The 23037-nt window shown below is 40.7% G+C and overlaps 1 protein-coding gene across 5 annotated transcripts in view; it reads left to right on the forward strand.

Annotated features, from left to right (window-relative positions):
• Positions 1-23037, forward strand: part of ASB5 (ankyrin repeat and SOCS box containing 5) — a 127580-nt gene that overhangs the window by 90500 nt on the left and 14043 nt on the right. For all 5 annotated transcript variants that reach the window (XM_030191523.1, XM_030191524.1, XM_030191526.1 and 2 more), the window contains 4 exons: positions 2363-2442; positions 7652-7759; positions 18819-18969; positions 21916-22050. In XM_030191523.1, the coding sequence (XP_030047383.1) occupies positions 2363-2442; positions 7652-7759; positions 18819-18969; positions 21916-22050 (474 nt within the window). The remainder of the gene's footprint in view (positions 1-2362; positions 2443-7651; positions 7760-18818; positions 18970-21915; positions 22051-23037) is intronic.

The following is a 23037-nucleotide window of genomic DNA, read 5'->3' on the forward strand; positions in this document are numbered from 1 at the left end:
CTATAATTCCATTGATCTAACTGACTGCTAAAGTGTAAGATTGAGAAGACTTAAGAAGCTGGGCGTATATATGATTGGTAGATCATCTTCAAAATAGCATCTGAAAAAAGATATAGTGGAATTAGAAAAGGTACAGAGAAGGATGATGAAAATGATAAAGGGGATGGGATGACTTCCCATATAAATAAAGACTAAAGAGGCTACGGCTCTTCAGCTTGGAGAAAAGACGGCTGAGGGGAGCTATGATAGAGGTCTATGAAATAATGAGTGGAGTGAAACGGGTAGATGTGAATCGCTTGTTTACTCTTTCCAAAAATACTAGGACTAGGGTGCATGCAATGAAACTACAAAGTAGTAAACTTAAAACAACTCAGAGTAAATATTTCTTCACTCAACATGTAATTAAACTCTGGAATTTGTTGCCAGAGAATGTGGTAAAAGCAGTTAGCTTAGCGGGGTTTAAAAAAGGTTTAGCTAGCTTCCTAAAAGAAAAGTCCATAAGCCATTATTAAGCTAGACTTGGGGAAAATCCACTTCTTATTTTTGGGATAGGCAGCATAAAATGTATTGTACTGTTTTGGGATCTTGCCAGGTACTTGTAACCTGCCACTGTTGGAAACAGGGTGCTGGGCTTGATGGACCTTTGGCCTGTCCCAGTAAGGCAATACTTATGTGGTGCATCCTATGATGCAGTGGGCAGGGCCTATTCTAGCATATAAAAGAGTTTCTCCCTTATATGGTAAACAGGCACTTCACAATGCATTACACCACCATTTTGAAGAGGGCACCATCAGAGGAAGGAGTGAGTGGGCATTGCTCCTATCTCTTTTGAGGTACAGGGGTCTGGGGGAGGCTAGGGGAAGAGGAAGGGTGCCACCAGATACCAGGGATTTGGGGGGGGGACTTGGGAGGAGGGAACTACTAAAGAGATGGGTGCCAGGGGTCTATTAGACCACCAAACATTTTTTTTTAACAGGGGAAGGGGGGTCAGGTCAGGAGGGGGCCAGGGATTCACTAAACCACCAGGGCATTTTTGTAATGTTAGGGGAAAAAAGTGGGGGGTCAGGCATGTGGAGCTGGGGTGGATGCCGCTAGACACCTAGGATATATTTAGGTGGGGCATGAAGAGGTGTCGAGTTGGGGGATTTTGGAGGGGGGCACTTGTTGCCGCGGCATGCTTGTGTATTTTTTTTGTTTGTTTTAATGTCAAGCTTTCCTGTCAGTGCCTGGGTCAATTATTGCTCAGGCTCTGACAGGAAGGTTGATACTTAACGCTAAGCCGCATCATGGCACTAATTTGCATGCTCATTAGTTTAAGCATGCCACAGCCATTTTATTTGTGCTAGTTTCACAGTAGAAAAGAACTCTACTGTGAACCTTTGAGCATTGGCCCCACAGTGGGCATGTGTCCTGCCAGCAGTTCTTTCCCAATGGTGTGAACTTCCTTTGTAATCAGGGATCATAACAGAACAAGGAGGAGCCACTGAAGAGACTGACTGTATGTGAGACAACAGTCACAATTTAGTTATGAAGAGGGTCTTTTGCGTGTGTGCTGTCAGGCTGTAGACCTGTAGTGATATCCATTTATAGCAGGGATTCTCAACCCAGTCCTCTGAACATACCCAGCCCTTCAAGTTTTAAGGAAAGCCACAATGAATATGCATGAAATAAATTTACATGCATTAATTTCATTGGATTCAAATGTGACTAATGCATATTCATTGTGGGGATCTGAAAACAAGACTGGCTATATGTGTCCTGAGGACTGGGTTGAGAACCTCCGATCTACAGTAAGGGTGATAACGGGTAGTATTCACTTCCATCACTAACTGCAGAAGTTTTGTTCTGATTTTTTTTTCTTCTAGTAAATGTTCTTATTACAGCTTCCAGTCAGATTCAACTGTGATCAAGCTATCTGTTAATAGGTGAAAAGGAAGAAGAGGGAAAGAAAATGTTGACCTGATACCCTTATTATTCTTCAGGGGTCATGTTTACTCCAGAGTGTTCATTGGTCCTCAGTGTCCATTTGTCTTTCACTCTTTGTTGACTAGACTGTATTAAGCTCTATGGAGCAGAGACCATTCTAGGTGTTGTACAGTGCTGCGTATACCTTGTAGCACTATTTCAATGTTTAATAATAGTAATAGTGGTAGTTGCAAACCTCTGAGAAACAAGTTGTTTTTAAAGATCACTTTTCTAGCTCTACTGATGGAAGCAGAACTGATTGTGTCAGAATGCATTTGCTCACACTTACTATCCTTTCCAGCCACAGTTTTGGCTTAGATGTTAGGATTCTAAATCCTGCTAACCCCATGTTGTTGTGGATTATAATGCTGTGTTTATTTTCATTATTGTTTTCCAGGTTCTTGGGCAGACCGTTCACCACTGCACGAAGCAGCCAGTCAAGGACGCCTCCTTGCTCTAAAAACCTTAATTTCACAGGTAGAAAACTGATATTTGTGTTAAAGTACTATGTAGATGCTAGTAAATGTTTTTAATTTGAATGTAGAATATTAGAAGATTTTTATATATTGAGAAAAGAAATGGGGTGCACCTCTGTGATCACAAATACAAAGGGTAATTCTATAACTGAGTGCCCGCATTTATGTGTTACCAGCATGAGTAAATGTACTGAATTTTTTTTAAAAACCTGCAACAAAGTGGAAAACACCACTTACAAGTTCCAAGCCATTTGATTCAAAAATATATATTTATTCTTCAGATCCAACACGCAAGAGGTGTTGACAAGATGTACCCAACATGGGCCATGTTTCGGCATGCAGGCCTTCGTCAGTGGTCCTGTCACTTAGCAGGCTAATTTATACAACAATGCCATATAGTTGGAACACCATTGAAATGCAAATAGCCAGCAAAGCCCCAAGCTTAAAACTAAAATGAATGGCGTCTATAGCAAGCTCAAAAACAAAAAACCAAGACTCAATATCTGCTTTAAATCGGGCTAATAGCAGTCCAGATTCAAAAGTCTGCTGTTCAATACAAACAGAAATATCAAACATACCTTTTTATAAATGCATATATATGTATATGTGATAAAGAGAGCCCTCAGCCCAAACACCACTTTTTTTTATAAAGAGGCAATATGTTTTGTTGCCAAGTGGTATAGCACTTCATTCATCGGGCCTCCCTTTCATTTCATTTCTATATGTGCTATCACCCCTCACATTGGTGCACTAAAAAATAAATATGAATGAAAACGTGAACTTATCTGAATAACGTAATGATGTCGTTTTAAGGCCATCCAGTTTGGCCTTCCTGAATACGTGTCAACGTTGACCATTCCCTATTCTCCATCCCGCTCACTTTGGTCTCTTAATGATCACCTTTTGACTGTCCCAGGTCTGAAACAGGCCAGTTTAAAATCCACTAGACACCGAGCTTCTTTTTTGCTTCACCTTCCCTTTGGAACTCAGTTCCTCTGTTACTTCGTTCTGAGCCTTGAAGCAATTTAAGATCTCCTTAAAATCATGGCTTTTCATTCAGGCTTTCAATGACAACTGAAATATATTCAATTGCTGGATTGACCTTTTGTAACCTTTTACCATCTGGCCCCATCGCTGTCCACTTTTAGTTTAGCCAACTCCTCACGAACACAATCCTCTGAAAATCATTCAGGGTTGACCACCTTATCTTTATCAGCTTCTTACATATTCCTCCCCTTCACCTTTGAGTCTCACAATGCCACTTTCACACTTTTTTTATCACTAACAATGTCCCCCCATTTTACCATATTGGCTATTTTTTTCTTCCATTTGCATTTTTGCTTTCCAGACTGCTCTACCGGCTTCTCTTAACTTTTCCCCTTTCTGTGATATCTTGTAGTTTATAAAGGCTAACCTCTTTTTCTTACCTTTTCAGCTACTACTTATGAGAACCAAAGTGCCTTTTTTTCCTCTTACTTTTATTTACTTTCCTTACAAAAAGGTTTGTTGCCTTTACAATAGTTCCTTTTACTTTTGCCCACTGCATTCCTATTTCTTCCAGATGTTCCCATCAGGACAACAACTCCTTGAGAGAATCTCCCATCTTTTTTTTAAAGTCTAGAACTTTCACTTTTGAATGAATCCTCTCCACACCTGTCTTAATATTAAACCACACCATCAGATGATCACCCACTATAACATCAGAAACACTGTCCCCATTTGTTGGCCCTAAGTCCAGTATGGCCCCATCCTGTGTGGGTTCCATTTCCAACTACTGGAACAGTTCTCCCTGTAGAGAATCCAAGATCACCCTACTTCTAGAAGAACCAGCAATAGGACTACCCCAATCAACATCTGGCATAAAGTACTTCCTTTCTCACAGCTATATTTGGAATGTCATTAATTAAATATCTGTCCACTTCCGTCTGTAAAGGAGGCCTGCGTATCATACCAATGTAATACATTTTCCATTCCATCTTTTCAAATTGACCCACAGTCACTCTTCCTTACCCTGTAGGTCCTGCAATTGTGTGGCTTTAATATTATCTTTCCATTCCCCTTCCCTTTCTCCCTACCCTGTCTTTCTTAAACAGATTATAGGCTGGTATATCTATATTCCAGTCATGGTTCTCTTTGAACCATGTCTCTTTGACCACCAGTAAATCCTAATCAGCCTCTTCCATCACAGCCTCTAGATCCAAAACCTTACTTCCCATACTACGGGCATTAGTATATGCTGTTTAATGCTTCACTTACCTGGGGGCTTTGATCACCCTGCCACAACAATGTTAGGTTACAGCTCTCTTCAGTAGGTTAGCCAGTCTGCTGCTGAAGACACATCTTCCCTTTTTTGATAGATGGACATCAGCTCAGCTCAGCAACCTGTGGAAAATCATCCCATTATCCCAAATTCAAAGAAGGGCAACCAAAATGATTAAGGGGATGGAACTGCTCTCAAATGAGAAAAATATCAATGTAAGAAGAAATCCGAGGGAGAGACACTATTAAAACTCCTGACAAAAAGAATCAATCCATTAAAAACTCCCACAACAATGGATCCAAGGGCATATGCCAGAAGCGTGAACCATACAATAAATAATATAATATAAAATTTATAATTTGTGAAGTACACAGAGAGTTCAGTATAGGCAGTATACACAGCCGAGCCGATTTTCAGTGAGTCTAGCTGCAGAAGTGTGTTCCTGCTTAATTTGATTTTTCCAGTGCATTCACAAAACATATGTACTTGTTACAACTGGATAGGTTCAAATGTTGAGTCAACCAAGTTGTTTTTGTTAGTTCAAAGGAGTACTCTCCTTGCATAATCATTTTGGACAAATGCCAAAAGCATGTACAACTGTTTTTTTATCATTTTTTCACTTTAAGTTTGTAGTGGTGTATTCACATAAAAAATTGGGGTAACACTTTGAAGAGAGTAAATTATTATGTATAGAGCCTGGTAGTGAGCCACTTCTGCGGCTAGACTCGTATGGCTCACGCTTCTGGCATATGCCCTTGGATCCCTTGTTGAGGGAGTTTTTAAGGGATTGACTCTTTTCAGGACGCAAATGAGAAAAGGCATAAGAAGTTAGAGCTCTTCAGCTTGGAAAAGAGGAGGCTGAGGGGGGATATGATAGAGGTCTACAAAATCCTCAGTGGAGTAGAACAGGTAAATGTGAATTGATTGTTTACATTTTCAAAAAAATAAAAGTCTAGGGGACACTCAATGAAGTTACAATGTATTACTTTTAAAACAAATAGGAGGAAATATTTTTTCACTCAATGAATAGTTAAGCTCTGGAAGTCATTACTGGAAAATGTGGTAACAGCACTTAGCATACCTGGGTTTCAAAAAGGTTTGGAGGTGTTCCTGGAGGAAAAGTCCATTGACATTAGCTCCATTACATGGTTAGAAACCATGACCATGTAACAGTGAAGTATTGGGTTGGTGCACGGCGCTAACCGGATGATAATCACCATTGTATGCATTCTAACGATTACCGCCTGGTATTGCATGAGACCTTACTGCTAAGTCAATGGGTAGCAGTAAAGTCTCAGGCCCAAAATGGACACGCACCAATTTTCTTTTTGCCGCACTTCCATTTTCGGCCTTTTTTGCAGATGCGCTGAAAAATGGACCTGCGTGCATCCAATACATGCATCTACACCAGCGCAGGCCATTTTTCGGTGCAACTTAGTAAAAGGACCCCAGAATAAATGCATTGACTGCCAGTTATTTATTTCCAAAATTTCTAGGCCATATCATCGACAAACAACTATTCTATTCTATTGGAGTCTTGCTTGTTTCTCCATGTTTACCTCATTTAGTGGTTCTTTTATTAAGCTGCAGAAAGCACTAACACATGTTTACTGCAGCAAAAGAGGCGTTACCGCGAGGAACACTCAGGCGAGCTAATCAATGACCCCTAAGCCTAACAACTAACAGTATTTTCCAGAACAGTACAACCTAATCAGTAACTCTCAATTAAGAAATATTGAATGCTCTCTGAAACAACACAGTCTTTAAAACCTTGTTTAAATCATTCAGACTCCTCAGTGCCCTTACCTCTAAAGGCAAAGAATTCCAAAGTTTTGGTCCTGCAATATAAAAAATAGAGTTTCTCCAATCACTGATCTTGAGATCACTGGTTAATAATTCTTTGGGTTCACCTTCCCCCTTTTTAAAAGCAGGCACTGTGCTTGCGTTTTTGATTCTTTAGAATCTCACCCATTATCTAGGAGTTCTCTAAGATATTTGCTAATGGCCAAAGAATCCGGTTTGTACTTTGGTCACAATGTGGATCAGCACTTTTCAACCCTGATCCCATTAAACACGACTCTATTTTAACACTTGAAAATAGAAACGTTTAAATATCTCAAGGGCATTTATGTACAGGAAGAGAGCCTTTTTCAAATGAAGGAGAGCTCTGGAATGAGGGGGCATATGAAAAAGTTAAGAGGGAATAGGCTTAGGAGTAACCTAAGGAAGTATTATTTCACAGAAAGAGTGGTGGAGGCCTGGAATGGCCTCCCGGTGGAGGTGGTGGAGTCGAGGACTGTTCTAGAATTTAAAAAGGCATGGAATAAGCATGTAGGATCGCTTAGGAACAGGAAGAATTAGGGGTTACAGAGGATAGGCAGACTGGATGGGTCATATGGCCTTTATCTGCCGTCATGTTTCTATGTTTCTATATGACCCCAAATGGTGACCAAAACAATATAGAAGAACCCTCCAACCTTCTCACTTCTCCCCCTCCCTCCCCCTAGTCACCCAAAGTGAGGAATGAGCGGCAGTAGCAGCAGAGAGGTTCCTGCAGCAGCAGTCAGCACAGGGCATTTTCTGGGCCACTACAAACTTTATGCAGTAGGAAAGAGCAGGCACTGTAAGTGTGCAGTGGCTCATTGGATCTGTGCTGAATGCTGCTGTGAGTCACATATTGGAGTTGAATTCCACAGAGAAGGGGAATGGAGGGAGGATAGTCTGTTTCTCATGACCACAACCACCAATTTTGCAGCATCATTTGGAGTCATGACCCACAGTTTAGCAACTGCTAATTTGGACTGAAGCATGTGAGTTAAAGGATTTAGCAGCCACAAAGTTTCATAAAGTTAACTGCCATGTAATAGGACCATTTTCAACTAAATCTAATGTAGTATTTATCTATAGAAATCTACAGTATACAATAATATGCTATTTGTTCTGTATTTAGGGTTACAATGTGAATACTGTGACGATAGACCATGTAACTCCACTGCATGAAGCCTGCCTGGGAGATCATGTTGGCTGTGCAAGAACCCTTCTGGAAGCAGGAGCGAATGTAAGTGTTCACAGCACCTTAACTGACCCTAGAAAGGTTCCTAAATTTGCAAGTGCCACCACATATCTGGTGGTCACAGCCACCTGGAATCTATAAAGCCAGCATTTCTATCTCATTTTACACTATTGAATGATTATTCTTTTAAATTATTTCTGTATTTGCTGACACATCATTGAAATTCCCTAGAGGATGTATTCCGTTCCTACCCCACAGCCACCAAGCCTCAGCCCCTAGCTTCTCAACGACACACTACCTCCTGAGTTATCATGGCTTAGCTCCGAACCTCGGGTGTCTCTTGAACCCATGTGGGCCAACGGAAACTGTCACAGGCACATCCACCAGTCTACTCTGGATAGCTGTAGTACCAGGAGCCTTGGAATCTCACAGGAGATATGCATGTGTACAGGTATGCAATTCCAATTTGCACCCCGTTAGATGCCAACAGATGCCACCAAGTACCAAATATATTATATTCTATAGTTAGGCAGGTGAATAAAGACTATCCTGCCAAGTGAGGCACCTGGATTTGGTTTTGTTTAAATTCAGAGTCTGCTTCTTGGAATAGCTGAAGTTGGAGATTTGTTGAAGAAGCACGTCTCAACCTCCCAGACGCAGGTTAAGCCGAATAACATCTTACGATCAAACCAAGTAGTTGGCAAAGATCAGTATTGGGCACTTTATCCTGTGCCGTCATTACCATATTTAGCCCTGAAATTCTTCACAAAGGAAGAAAAGTAAACATTAGAATGCTACTGCTAAAAGCTTAGAGACGAAGGCACCTGACACAGGCTATGTGTTTATTTTATGATCCAAAAGAAGCACAAAGGGCTCTCAAGAATGAGACAAGTACACTTTTATTGGGCCATCAATAAAAGTGTACTTGTCCCATTCTTGAGAGCCCTTTGTGCTTCTTTTTGGACTATTTGTGCTGTGATTTTGACCCTCTCCATTGCATGTTTTCATATATACCTAGCCTCGAGGGTTTACAGTAGTGAGAAGCATCTGAAAGTTGTGGCAAAACACATTATCCAGGACCATTAAATCATGTCAATGAAACTGTCATTCCTGTGGATTTTTTATGCTGCTGTAAAAACTCTGATGTGAATTTATATTGAAACAAAACCTGAGTCAGGAGCCTTAGTGTGAGTGCCTTGCTGTGGTTTGCTTCCTGATTCATGACTGTGATTACAGAAACTGTTTCTTTGATTTTTTTTTTGTTTTAATTTACACATTTTGGGGCTCTTTTGCTAAGCCGTGTTAGAATATGGGCTTAGCATGATTTAACATGAGACTTTCCTGTGCGCTAAGCTCATTTCTAACACGGTGGTATTGTAATTAATTTTTCAATTATATTTGCATTAGCACACATTGCCTGAAAAAAGTCAATGTGAGAGCACTTTCCACCTCCTATTTAAGAAGTGCTGAGATAACCCACGTGAACTCCGCATTAACCATTTACTGCCAGATTCTATATACCACATCTAGCGTTCTGTGCTGAAATCCAAGCATATTCTATAACTACGCATGTAACAATTAGCTTAACAATCTAATCAGTGTTGATAACAGCAGTTAACAAGCAATAATGAGCACTAATTATCAATAGAATTTATGTGCACAACTCCCTAAGCCTATTCTGTAACGTACTGCGCCTACATTCTAATGCATACAGTTTAAAGGGGTGTGGCTATGGGTGGGGAAATAGGCATTTTGTGGACTTTCCAAAATTTACACATGTAGTTATAGAATATGGCCCACTGCATGTACATTTACGCACAGGGATTTACACCATGTTTTCATTGGTGTAAATGGACATGCATAGTTTTAGGCTCTAGAATATCAACTAAGCATATTCTATATACCACGCCTAAATCTAGGTGCTGCTTTTAAAATATGCTTAAGTGGAAATGTGGATTTTTAGGTGCCATATATAGAATCTGGTCCTTAGCCACATTGAGCCTGCAAATAGGTGGGAAAATGTGGGGTACAAATGTAGCAAATAAATACATAAATAGTGCACACTAATGTGAATGTGGTAGCTAGTAAACCCATGGCAAGCTCCCAGCAAAAAAATATTTTTAAAATATAGCTAAATGCAAGTTAATGCACACTGAGAGGCAAACTACCCCAAAACACTTTAACATGTCTTGCAGCAATCATTTTTTCGCGTGTTATTTTTGGGACATTTCTATAGGTGATTCAGTAGGACTGTGCTAATTATTATTGCTTATGGACATTTTTACTTGCACATGAAAACATAAAAATGAATGCACTGGATTTTCAGCTGAGGCAGGCACTAGCTCAAGTAAAGCACCAGAATTTTGTTTAATCCATATTTTCAGTTCTGCTATCTGTATAGGTAGCAGTGCTGAATATACGGATTGACCAGTGACCATGCCGGCACTATGGGGTAATTCTATAAGAAGCTGCCTAGTTTCAGGTGATAAGAATGAACCTCGACACTGGCAGTCCAATAATTTCAAACAAAAACCAAAACATCCACCCAATGCGAAATGACTCACAGGGAAAAAGCCTCAAAGAGCTCAGAGACCAAAACTAGATCTCACAGAGCTAAAGCGGACACAATAGTCCTCTCTTCATCATAGGCAAAAAACCCTGGTGCTACAGTTCTAAAAAATATCTGTTTGCTGTGGTCAAAAACACTATTTTTTGTATATATTTTTCTTTTAAAGTGATAACAAAAATAACTGATTTTAGGTGCATCAATCACTGCTAGGAATTACTGAAGCCTAACAAGCTATCCAATTTATGCTGGTACACTTATCTTTGTCCAGTATTATCCATCAGATGCTGCTCCCCGCTGTGCGGACCTTCATATGCTGCCCTGAGCCCCCGCTGTGCGGTCCTTCATATGCTGCCCTGAGCCGATGGCCAGCATTTTGCTGCTTCTTCAGGGTCTCAGGCTGCAAATGGAACACCTGCACAACTCCCTTCAGCAGCGTATTACACAGCGTATTGCACAGAAAACAGAGGGTAGGGTTAAATGGTCATTTCAGTGAAGGAGGGTGAACAGTGGAGTGCCACAGGGATCTGTACTGGGACCAGTACTATTTAACATATTTATAAATGATATGGAAATCGGAACGATGAGTTAGGTGATCAAATTTGCAGATGATACAAAACTATTCAAGGTTGTTAAAACGTGCGGACTGTGAAATATTACAGGAAGATCATAGGAAAATGGAAGACTGGGTGTTGAAATGATAGATGAAATTTAATGTGGACAAATGCAAGGTGATGCACTTTGGAAAGAATAATCTGAATCATAGTTACCTGATGCTAGGGTCCATCTTGGCGGTCAGCACTCAAGAAAAAGTTCTGGCTTGTGACCTGGCTTGGCCACTGTTTGGAAAACAGGATATGGGCTAGATGGACCACTGGTCTGACCCAGTATAGCTACTCTTATGTTCTTATGAACAGAAACTCATGTAGCAATTTCCAACTAAACAGTATTCTGTAAGTAGGTATATAGATGAAATGGCATGTACTTTGTGGGTGGGCATTCATGTAAATGGAGCATGGGCAGGGCATATAATTACACAGGTTATACAATTTTATAATCTATGCATTGTCTTTTGCAATCTAGGCACAAGAATTTAAACCAGCTCTGTAAATGGTGTACTTGCCTTATATATTGGCATGTTTTCAATACAATACAATACAATAAATACTTCTATTCTGCAACTTGCCATTAGGCTTAGTGTGAATTACAAAGTATTTTAAAAGTAGGAACATAACATCCTAAATTAAAATTTAAACATAATACTAATTACAGAAAATTCTAGAAATAAGAACATACTATCACTGATTGCTCAATAATAAAACCAAATTTACCCATTTCAAGCCAGACATTTAATGTAATATAGGGGAAGGAAAAAATAAATATATAAAAACTTACCTGGGAGGTTTCTGGAGGGTCTCCAATGGCTGCAGGAGCAGGCAGCAAGGTTTTGGGAGGCTTCTGGGATCACTCGTGGCTGGGGTCCGTTTCGGGGCCGTCTTCGGCTGGTGGGGCAGTGAAGGAGACGCAGCGTCGGGTTTTTCTGACTCCCGTGGGCGATGGGTTATGTCCCCGGGAGTAAAGAGGCATTCGGGCCCGAGAATCGCGCCAGCAGGAGAGAGGGAGAGGAGAGATGCGCTGTAGGAAGCAGCACTGAGGTTTTTTGGGGGGGCCAGGAAGGCGCACTGCGGGAGGCAGCGCCTTCGTTTTGTAGGTCTGGGGACGATTGAGTCCCCGGACATGTAGCCACGAACCGGGCATTCCCGGTATCTTCGGGCCCTGCTGGGCCGCTTGTGTTGGGAGGCAGTGCTGCAGGAGCAGCAAGGAGGCAGCGCCGCGACGATCCGGGAAGAAGATGAAAAGAAGATGGCCGGTAAGAAGAAGACGGCGCGCGTGTGCACGAGGTGGCGCGCCTCATGCACATATCGGGAACGAGCGTAGTTACGAGTAGGCCGAAGGCTGGAGCCTAAATTTTGGGCCGGCTTCGGACCTTTTTTGTTTTTACCTCCGATTCTGAAGGGAGACTTCATGGACTGGAACAGGGAGGGGTCTTCGAGTGAGAGGAAATTCGGCAAACAGGTAAGGAGGTTTTTGTTTTAAAATTTTAATTAGTTTAATTTTAAATTATGAAAATGTGATTTTTGATTTTTAATAAATCAGGGGTTTAACGGATTTGGACGGGGTTTTCTGTTTAGTGTTCGGGGAATTTTTTAGGATTTTTGTGGTGATTTAGTTTTTCAATTTTTAATTTTTAAATAGGGGTTTTGGACAAGCATGGGTTTAACAGGGATAGGAAAGGGTTAAATTGCTAAATTTGATGGGGCAGGTTAAGGAAGTATTTATTGAATTTTTGGAATGGTTTTTACTGAATTTGGGATTTTTGGAAGGGGTTTAGGTGGAATAATGGCGGGCGGACATTAAATTGTGGGATATTTAAATTCTAAAAATACAGTTTAGTAGGGAATGGGAAGTTTAGTGGGCATAGTAAGTTTGGGGTGATTTAACATAAATTTATTGTTGTTTTTAAATAATTTAGGAATTTCTCATAGATTCCTATGGGGTTTTCCTATTTAAAATGGAGATTAAGTTGTGCTGCTCAACATTCCGCTTGTCAGCAGGCAGCTGCGGAATGTTGAGCAGGACTTAGGATTGGCTGCTCAGGTTTGGAACCCCAAGCTGAAGGGTCCGTTTCCTGGGAAACGGCTTGGTGGGCAGCTGGTCAGAGTGGTTTTGACCTTCAGAGAGTGAGGAAGCGTTGTGGTGTTGTGAGTGAGGAAGAGTGATTTGGGGTGAAAAGAGGAGAACAAATAATTTTAGGGTAATAGAATTATCAAGAGTAATTAGGAAGTATTTAGGTGGGATTAAAATTTAGAGTGAAGAGTGTTTCCTTAAGTTTTTTTTTTAGTTTGAATGTCCTGGGTGAGTAAGAGGTGTTTGAGAGTGGAAGCTAGGTTAGATAAGGTGAGGGGGGAGGTTAGGTGGTGTTAAGTAATTTTTTTTTAAGTTGGGTTATGGGATTTTAGGTGTCAGTAAAGGAAAGAACCTTGAAAGGCTGTATGAGTGCAGGGAAGATGAAGGAGTGGAATGTTGAGAAGTAAGGCTGGCAGTGGAATGTTGAGCTGCGCTGCTCTGCTGCAAGTGATCAGACACTCTGTTTAGCCTAGGGCATATTTAAAAGAAAAGCTTAGAATTGAAAGAGAAGGGTGTTTAAGTTAATTTTTGTTTCACTTTAGCTAGCGAGCCCCAGTTTATTGTTATAACTCCCCATAAATAGAATATTCTTAAAGTTTTAAAATAGGAAGGCAGGGTTTTGCTCCCATTTCATTTGTTAAGAGTGAGGTGTAGCTCGAAGACGGCACGGAGGGAAGAGTGAACATCGGAAGAATTGTTGGGCCCCACCGCAAGAAAGTTACCGTGGACAATTTCGGCGACAGCTAAGTACTATTGTAGATACAAAAAGAGTTAAAGAAAATAATTAACAGAAACAGTCAAAGATTATACTTACCTTAAGTCTCCCGGGAGTGAAGATCCTTGTGATACCTGAAAAAGAAAAGAATAGCAAAGAATCAAATTCTTAATAGGGGTGGGTTGTTGATTTAAGGGGTTTATCTTAAAACTATACATTTCCTTGTTCAAAAAGGGGAAGGGTATGAGTAATAATACTTATCTGATTTGTTCTGGTCTGCGATGGTAAGGTTGCGAAACCTGTAAAGAAAAGAAAAAGTTAAAAGGTTAATCTTCTGTAAATGTGTTGGTTCAATTAAGGATACTGATAATAGAAATTATAGTTAAATTATTACCGCAATTTTTGACTATTTTCATACACTGAAACTGTTGGTGTTATTTAATAAATATAAAATTATTTAAATCTTCCAAGCTAGTCTGGTTTTTTTCTCAAAATCAGGAGTAATCCAGTTTTTTAGTTTTTTTCCTCCTTTGCTTCTAGGGAGTAAAGGGCGTGGTTAGTGACCTGTGCAGCTTTCTGACGCTCAGTGGTGTGAAAGCTGGGAGTTGGCCACGACTAGTTACATCAGACTTCCAGCAAAGCACTGTTAACTGAGCGTGAGCATAGCTGATTACATTAATATATTGTCTAAAAAGATAGGATTTCAAAAGTTTCCTACATCTGAGATAAGAAGGTTCAGTTCTCAGAGTAGGAGGCATAGAGGCATATTTTCAAAGCACTTAGCCTCCCAAAGTTCCATAGAAACCTATGGAACTTAGCCTCCCAAAGTGCTTTGAAAATATGCCTCAAAGAGTTCCAGCATTTGGCTGCTTGATAAGGAAAAGAAGCAGCTACAACAACAACAAAAACATTTAAAATGTATCTTGTATGCAGATGGAAAAAGGAATAACAAATTGTTCAAAGACTGTTGACTCTTTGGTAACCTTATCATAGGGAGGTAACTTGGGGGCCACTCCATGAATTATTGTAAATATTATAGTATATAATTTAAATTTACAACAAGCATGAACAGGAATCCAGTGAAGTTTACATAAAAGAGGAATAATTCTTTCTTGATGGTTCAAACAAAAAATCATTCTAACCACAGCATTTTGTAATAATTGTAACTGATCAAAGAATTTTTCAGTACAACTGACGTATAGTAAATTGCAATAATGAATGGAAGCTAAGACCACAGTTTCAACTAAGAGTATCATATGATCAAGCTGAAAGCAATGCTTGACCCAATTTAATTTCTTTAATTTCTTTATTAAAAAAAAAAACACCCTGAATCAAATTAGTTAGGTGGACTTTCATCAACAAATGTGTCTAACTTCAGTCCTAAAATTCGAAGAGATGATTCTAAATTGAAATCTTCTCCATGGATAATGATTTTAGAGGGGGAAGTGAGACTGAAGGAGGGCCAAGTTTTTGATGTGTCAAGTTTTATTCTTGCTATACTTGCCCACTCTTCCACCAAAGAAAAATAATCCTCTATTAAAGTTGAGAAGAATCAAAAAGCACCAAAAGTGTGATATCACCAGCATATGTGTAATAATATACTCCCTTTTGATCTAATGAATGTCCAAAGGTTGCCATGACTAGATTAAAAAGTATAGATGAGAGTGGAGACTCCTGTGGGACTCTGCAGCTCATTACCCAGCTATCTGATACAGTATTTGTCCATGTCACAGAATAGGACTTATCTAAGAGGAAACCTTTAAACCAATTAAGAACTTTTCCAGATATTCCTATGGAATCTAGAAGATGGAGTAATAGGTCATGATCTATCAAGTCAAATGCTGCAGACAGATCAAATTATAACAGTAATTGATCACCATGAGCTAAACAGATGATCCTACAAGAAAGGCGCCGGAGTTGACCGGCGCTTAAGAAGACTCTTTGGCTGGCGGGGATTGGAGACCCCTGCCAGCAAACAAGGTACCTGATGCGGTGGTGAGGGGAGGGAGGCGGCTAAACAGTGCCCTCCCACCTCAGGTTCTGGCCCCCCCTCCCACTGAGGTCTGGCTATGCCCCTGATTTAAAGAACCCTCAAGAGACAGTGTCTCATAATTTGAGCCCTAAAACCCTGTTTGATGTTATGACAAATTAAAATTATATTAAAGTTTTGATGTCACCTCAGTAAGGCCGACACACAGTCCCTGCACAGCAAAACACTCTACACAAACTTGGGCAAAAAACACACTCGGAACTATACCATACTATAATAGGACTAACTCCCAGGATATGAAGAGCTACAATCTCATGTGTGAAAAAGCATCACTGTAAATACTACACTGGGCCCTAAAGCACCAATACACTAGCTAGTGAAAAAAAAAAAAAATAACCAAAATAAATAAGATCTCTACGCAGATACTACATACTAACAGAATACCCTACCTTGGTCACACATGAAAAACACATGACACAACAAATATATCGCAAGGGACCAGAGATCAATAAAAGATATGAAGGAAAAAAAACTGCACTGGAAACCTCAAGAAGTCAGCCATGGCATACAGCAATACAGAATTTTGCAAAATACCAGAAATGTGCATTTTCAAAAGCTGATATATTCCAATTAATAAATTCAGAATAAAATACTTTTTTCTACCTTTGTTGTCTGAAAATTTTATTTTTCTGTTCACTTTGGTCCCAGTGTCTCTTATTCTTTATTCTCTTTGCAGTGTCTCCTGTCCATTTACTACTTTAACATTTCTTCTCTCTCCATGTCCACCATCTTCCTCCTGCATCCTTATCCATCCTGTCTAACATATCCCCTCTGTGTCCCTGTCCCTTACCTTCCTTCAGTTTCAGCATCTGCCCTCTGTGTTCTGATCTAACCCTTATATTCAGCATTTCCCCTCTGTATGTGGCTTACCCTGTCCTGCATTTCCACTCTGTGTCCCTGTCCCTATCCCTCCCCCTGTGATCAGCATTGCCTCTCTGTGTCCCTTCCCCCCCTCCTGTTTCCAGCATTGCATCTTTGTGTCCCTATGTCTTCTCCCTCCATGCCCAACATCTCCTCTCTATCTCCCTTTCCCTCCCTTCTCTTTACCCACCTGCTCCCCCCTCACAGTTCAGTATGGCTCCCTCCTGGGTCACCAACGTCTCTCGCCCTCTTTTCCATCAAGCATCTTTCCCTATTTTTCCCCTCTCCCAATCAGTCTCTCCCCCTCCCCCCAAGTTGGTCTACCATCTATCCCTCTTCCTCTTCCTCCCACCTTTCTGTCCAGCACCTCTTTCTGTCTGTCTGTCTGTCCCTCCCTCTCCCCTTTCCTGGTCCAGCAGAGCAGCACCTCTCCATCCTTCCCTCTGGCCCACAGGTCCATCATTTCTCCGCTCACTGGTGCTGCTAACTACCTTGATCACTGCTGGTAGAGACACTGTGGTGATTGGAATGAACAACCTTGAGGCCTCGGTTCTTCCCTGTAATGCATCCTGCATTCTCTGATGCAACTTCCTGTTTCACATGGGCACAATGCGTCACAGGGAAAACTGAGATCCCGACGCAGCTCCTTCCAGTCGCCGCAGTGCCTCTACCAACAGCAATCAAGGTATTTAGCAGCCACAGGGAACAAGAAAGAGTGAGAACTGCCAGCAGCTGGAGCAGTGGGACAGTGCATAGAGGGAGAGTTGGGGGTCCTCTTGTGGAAATTACATTTCCTGCTGGGGAGGCATAGCCTCCCCAGGTCTCTTATATGCGGCGCCTATGATGCTGCTTAATTTAAACTTATTAAAAGAACCTGCATTTTACTGACTTGTCTCAGTCAGTGCCACATTGGAGTCAGTCCTAAAAAGGGGTTGCAGGATTACCAGAGCAGAAAGGGGGAAGCCTTGTCCCTAGGGCAAGAGGGGGGGCACCCCAGTAGGAGAGAGAGAGAGAGAGATTGATTTCTGCATGCTGCAACATATCTAAAGTGGGCAAGTTCTGAGTGTGGTTTGGGTGGTACTTCAAATTGTGCATGAATTCCATATTTTAGAACAGCAGAACAAGTATGTCTTGGAAAGTACACCATTGGCATTTACACCTATTCTGAGTCATGTACAAGTTTTAGCTTCCTTTTTGTTTGGACCTGGGATGGGGTGGGGGGGGGGGGGGGAGAATTATGCAAAACCATCTCCAATTGAAAAAAAGTTAGACTTTTGGAGGATAGCTCCTTAATCAGTTTCTCATAGACATGAAGATTTTAAAAATCTGTCACTTATTCTTGTAAGTGGCACCACTTACATATGTGAGGGTAATTTTATAAAGCATTTTCTGTATGTAAATCCTGTTTTACAGGTGGAAAGGGGTCTTATAAAACTGCATGGGGGGTATACATGCATAAAAAGTATGCACTCAGAAAGAGTGCACCTGTGATCTATGTGTTGGCGATCTCAGGAATATAGTTTGGGCACAGTTGAGATATGCCAGTATGTGTTACTAAATACACAAGTACACATATATATTATAGTGGTATGCAGCCCAGGGGCTATCTCATATGCAGGCAGAAAATATGTATGTGTGTATATATAGATAGATTTATTTATTTTCTGCATTTATATCCCATATTTTCCCACCTCTTTGCAGGCTCAATGTGGCTTACAAATACCGTAATGGCGATCGCCATTTCCGGAATGAGAAATACAGAGTAAAATTCCAGTTAGGGTATAGAAAATATACAATAAAGTTAGAAGAAAATAGATAAACAATTCATTTCAGGTATTTGAGATCAAGGGTAGTGAAAAGCATTCAATAATAACAGTGTGATAGGGTAACCAAAAAAAAAAATAGTTCAATGTTAACTAATTCTGGTACAGTTTTGATGTCATGTTTTTTAAGTCTGATCCTTTTGATAAGTCTCTTTAAATAGATAGATAGATAGATAGATAGATAGATAGATAGATAGATAGATAGATAGATAGATAGATAGATAGATAGATAGATAGATAGATAGATACAAATTGATACCATAAATATATAGCCATTTATATGTATAAAACCAATTTTTGCACATGTAAGTGGCACTTAGCTCTTTTAAAAGCGCTCCTATATCTAAGAAAGCACATTAGATGCCCCTTATTTCAAGTTAACTATATTTGGTATATTCTAGGTGAATGCTACCACAATTGATGGAGTGACTCCATTATTTAATGCATGCTCAAGAGGCAGTGCTAGTTGTGTGGATCTTCTGTTAGAATATGGTGCCAAAGCTCAGTTGGAATCATGCCTTCCTTCGCCAATTCATGAAGCATCCAGTAAAGGTAAGGGTAAGGTGGATTATATATGTACCCTGCTCTGTTAACTGAAAGTAGATAAGAAACCAGGGAGAAATATGACATGGGGCAGACCCTGACACTGCAAAAAACAAAATTAAATATGTCAATATAATGACTATAATAAAAGGACACAACAGCATCAGATATTTGTGTAAAAAGCTATAAGATCTCTTATAGCGCACAGTTTACTCCAGATCATAGCTTAAATCAATTCATCAATTACTTGCCATTGTGCACTACCTTGCTGCAATGAAATTTTATTAGACACTACAAACATTTCTTCAAAAAGGAAAGAAAAACCAGCAACTACTCCGTGCTAGCAACATGGACAAAAAAGAACACCCAAAGCTCACTTTGAGAACTCAATGGTGTTTCAGTCTACGACTTGTATCTGAGGTAAATGAAGGTAGTCGCAATTCAGTACACTTTCTTCCATGCAGTGCAGCCTTCAGCAGCTGACCCAGCTTTCTTCCATTTGGCCTTCCAACAGGAACACCAAATGGAAAGGCTAAAGACTGGGGATATGATTGAGGTCTATAAAATCCTGAGTGGTGGAAGGCCAAATGGAAGGACGCTGGGCCAGATGCTGAAGATTGCACTGCATGGAATAAGGTGCTGAATTGCTGCTATCTTTCCTTGTGGACTGTACCTGTTGGAGTGTCTATCCCAACCTGATTAGAGTGGGACTATGCGGATTTAATTCCTGCCAGCAGCTGCATGTAGCTAAACAGAAGAAGCTATGAGGGTACTGGCAGAGGGGCATGTTCTTGCAATACCGCTGACCCAACATATCGGTGAAAGATTGATGCAGCCTTTTAACTGGAACAATTACAAGGGGGCTGCCTCCCTATTTGAGGAGATTTTGGGACAGATGTGTTGGACGATGCTAACCTTTTCAAATGGATTAAGAGAGAGAGACTCTGGATCACCAGGTCTTCTGGGGAGGACTTGGCCCCTCCTAAGGAGAATTTGTAAAGACTGAAGGGAGCCTGAGGAAAAGTCACCCAGTCCCAGGAAGAACATAAATGTTTTCATTTGGAGGAGAGAGAACTTCTGTACCTGCAGCAGCCAGAGGATGCCCAGAAAGATCTTCATAGTCACTCGGCATATGCCCCATGCCAATAGGTATTTGCGACCACCTTCATTTACCCCAGATGCAGGCCATTGACCGAAACGTCAATGTGGGCGTCGGGTGTTCTTTTTTGTCCATGTTGCTAGCACAGAGTGCAAAGAGCACTTTCAAGCTAAGTAGTCATTGGCTTTCTGTCCTTTTTGAAGAAATGTTTGTAGTGTTTAATAAAATTTAGTTGCAATGGCAAGTGATTGATGAATTGATTTAAGCTTTGATCCAGAATAGCTGTGCGCTGTAAAAGATCTTATAGCTTTTTACATAAATATCTGATGCCGTGGAGGGGCATAATCGAATAGGGCACCCAAGATTTCCTGAGGACATGCTTGCAGGACATCCCGGTGAAGGGGCGGGGAAACCCGTATTATCGAAACAAGATGGTCGGCCATCTTTCATTTCGATAATACGGTCGGGGATGCCCAAATCTCAACATTTAGGTCAACCTTAGAGATGGTCGTCCCCGGTTTTCGGCGATAATGGAAACCGAGGACGCCCATCTCAGAAATGACCAAATCCAAGCCATTTGGTTGTGGGAGGAGCCAGCATTCATAGTGCACTGGTCCCCCTCACATGCCAGGATACCAACCGGGCACCCTAGGGGGCACTGCAGTGGACTTCATAAATTGCTCCCAGGTGCATAGCTCCCTTACCTTGGGTGCTGAGCCCCCTAACCCCCCCCCAAAAAAAAAACACACTCCCCACAACTGTACAACACTACCATAGCCCTAAGGGGTGAAGGGGGCACCTAGATATGGGTACAGTGGGTTTGTGGTGGGTTTTGAAGGGCTCACATTTACCACCACAAGTGTAACAGGTAGGGGGGATGGGCCTGGGTCCGTCTGCCAGAAGTGCACTGCACCCACTAAAACTGCTCCAGGGACCTGCATACTGCTGTCAGGGAGCTGGGTATGACATTTGAGGCTGGCATAGAGGCTGGCAAAAAATATTTTTAAAGTTTTTTTTTTTAGGGTGGGAGGGGGTTAGTGACCACTGGGGGAGTAAAGGGAGGTCATCCCCAATTCCCTCCGGTGGTCATCTGGTCAGTTCGGGCACCTTTTTGAGGCTTGGTTGCAAGAAAAAATGGACCAAGTAAAGTCGGCCAAGTGCTCGTCAGGGACGCCCTTCTTTTTATCATTATGGGCTGAGGACGCCCATGTGTTAAGCACGCCCCAGTCCCACCCTCACTATGCTTCCGACAGGCCCCCGTGAACTTTGGTCGTCCCCGCGACAGAAAGCAGTTTGGGCGATCCTGGGAGAAGGACGCCCATCTTGCGATTTGTGTCGAAAGATGGGCACCCTTCTCTTTTGAAAATAAGCCTGTTAGTGTCCTTTTGTTATAGTCATTATATTGACATATTTAATTTTGTTTTCTGCAGTGTCAGGGTCTGCCCCTTGTCATATTTCTCCCTGGCTTCTTATCTTTAATTATTTGGGAGGTTTAGTTTTTTCCCCCTTTTTTCTTATTCCCATTAACTGAAAGGGGTAGGCTATAATTTAGTGTATTAAATTAAATCAAGTTCTGTTCACTTAAGATGATAACATGGGTACCAAACAGAAGAAACTAGTTGCTTCCATTTTTTCGGGCAAGCCAAGCTAGTCCTGATTTTACCTTACAGCAATCATGAACTTGTCTTGGTTTTCATTAGCAAAGCAAAGCTAAGAGTTCAAGTGGAAAAGTGGAGACTGTTGGTAAATATTTCATCAAACGTTAGTATGTATCAAGTTTGGAACTAAACATAGGAAAGTGTACGTGTTTGAGCATTTTTATAATTCCTGTTATTTCTCTCTTTCTGCACCCGTAGGTCACAGTGAATGCTTGGACGTTTTGATCTCTTGGGGTATAGATGTTGACCAAGACATTCCTCATTTGGGATCTCCTCTATATGTAGCATGTAAATATCAGCAGATTCATTGCATTAGAAGGCTTCTTCTTGCAGGTACTGTTGTATTCACTTAAAACATTTCAGTGATATATACCTAGACTGGGGGATTCTTTATATGGTGACTAAAGTTGCGTGCACAAATCAGCATGCATTGCTGGTTTGCATGCACAACTTAACTGATTAATGAACCAATCAGCGCCAAAAATTGGCTCCTAAAAACCAATTATTGTCATTAATTTTCTTTAATTGGGATTCATGCATGGATCGTATTCTAGATTGCTCCACATATAAATCTTATAGCACGTAAATTCAAGGGAGCGCTCACAGAATTTACAGAATAGACCCCCATCTGTGTCTAAGGTATTGGCATTTACACCTGCTTTCAGCAGGCGTAATTGCTGGTACCTTAAGTTAGTCACCATTTATTTGCTTACTGCTACTAAAGGGTGTAGATCCTTTGTAGAACAGCGCTCATTTCTTACATTTTTTAGCTCCATTTATAGAATCTAGTTCTATAGCAGTTATTTCAGTAGAGATTACAAATTATATAGATGTTTAAAACCCCATTTTTCACAGGAGCTCCCTGTGAGAAATGGGATGTCTAGGTTAGGATGCTAAGTACAAGAACAAAAGCTTTTTGGTATAACTAAACCTTAGTATTTCTAGACCAATCTCTAGGTATAAATCCAAAAATAAATTGAAGAAGACCAATTAAACATAAACTCGTTTTAAAAATATTTATATATGTGCCATATCAATATTTAAAAAATTATAAGAATTAAAAGCTGAAATGACTGATGCCATAATGGTAAAATAACAACCCCAACATTCAGATCACCAGCTTTCATCATCACCTATAATTTCACAATGCTCTGTGCTTTGTGAATCTTGTGCTTGAAAGACATATTTAACCAACATTCAAAAATATGTCCATTCTTCTATAAAATATTCTTTCCAAGGAATAAGCATTTATCTTTTCAAAAATTGTTTTGCTTAAAATCCAATATCTTCCTTCACAATAGAAGCAAAGCTCAAAATGAC

Source organism: Microcaecilia unicolor, chromosome 2 (assembly GCF_901765095.1).
Source record: "Microcaecilia unicolor chromosome 2, aMicUni1.1, whole genome shotgun sequence".
NCBI classification, from domain to species: Eukaryota; Metazoa; Chordata; class Amphibia; order Gymnophiona; family Siphonopidae; genus Microcaecilia; species Microcaecilia unicolor.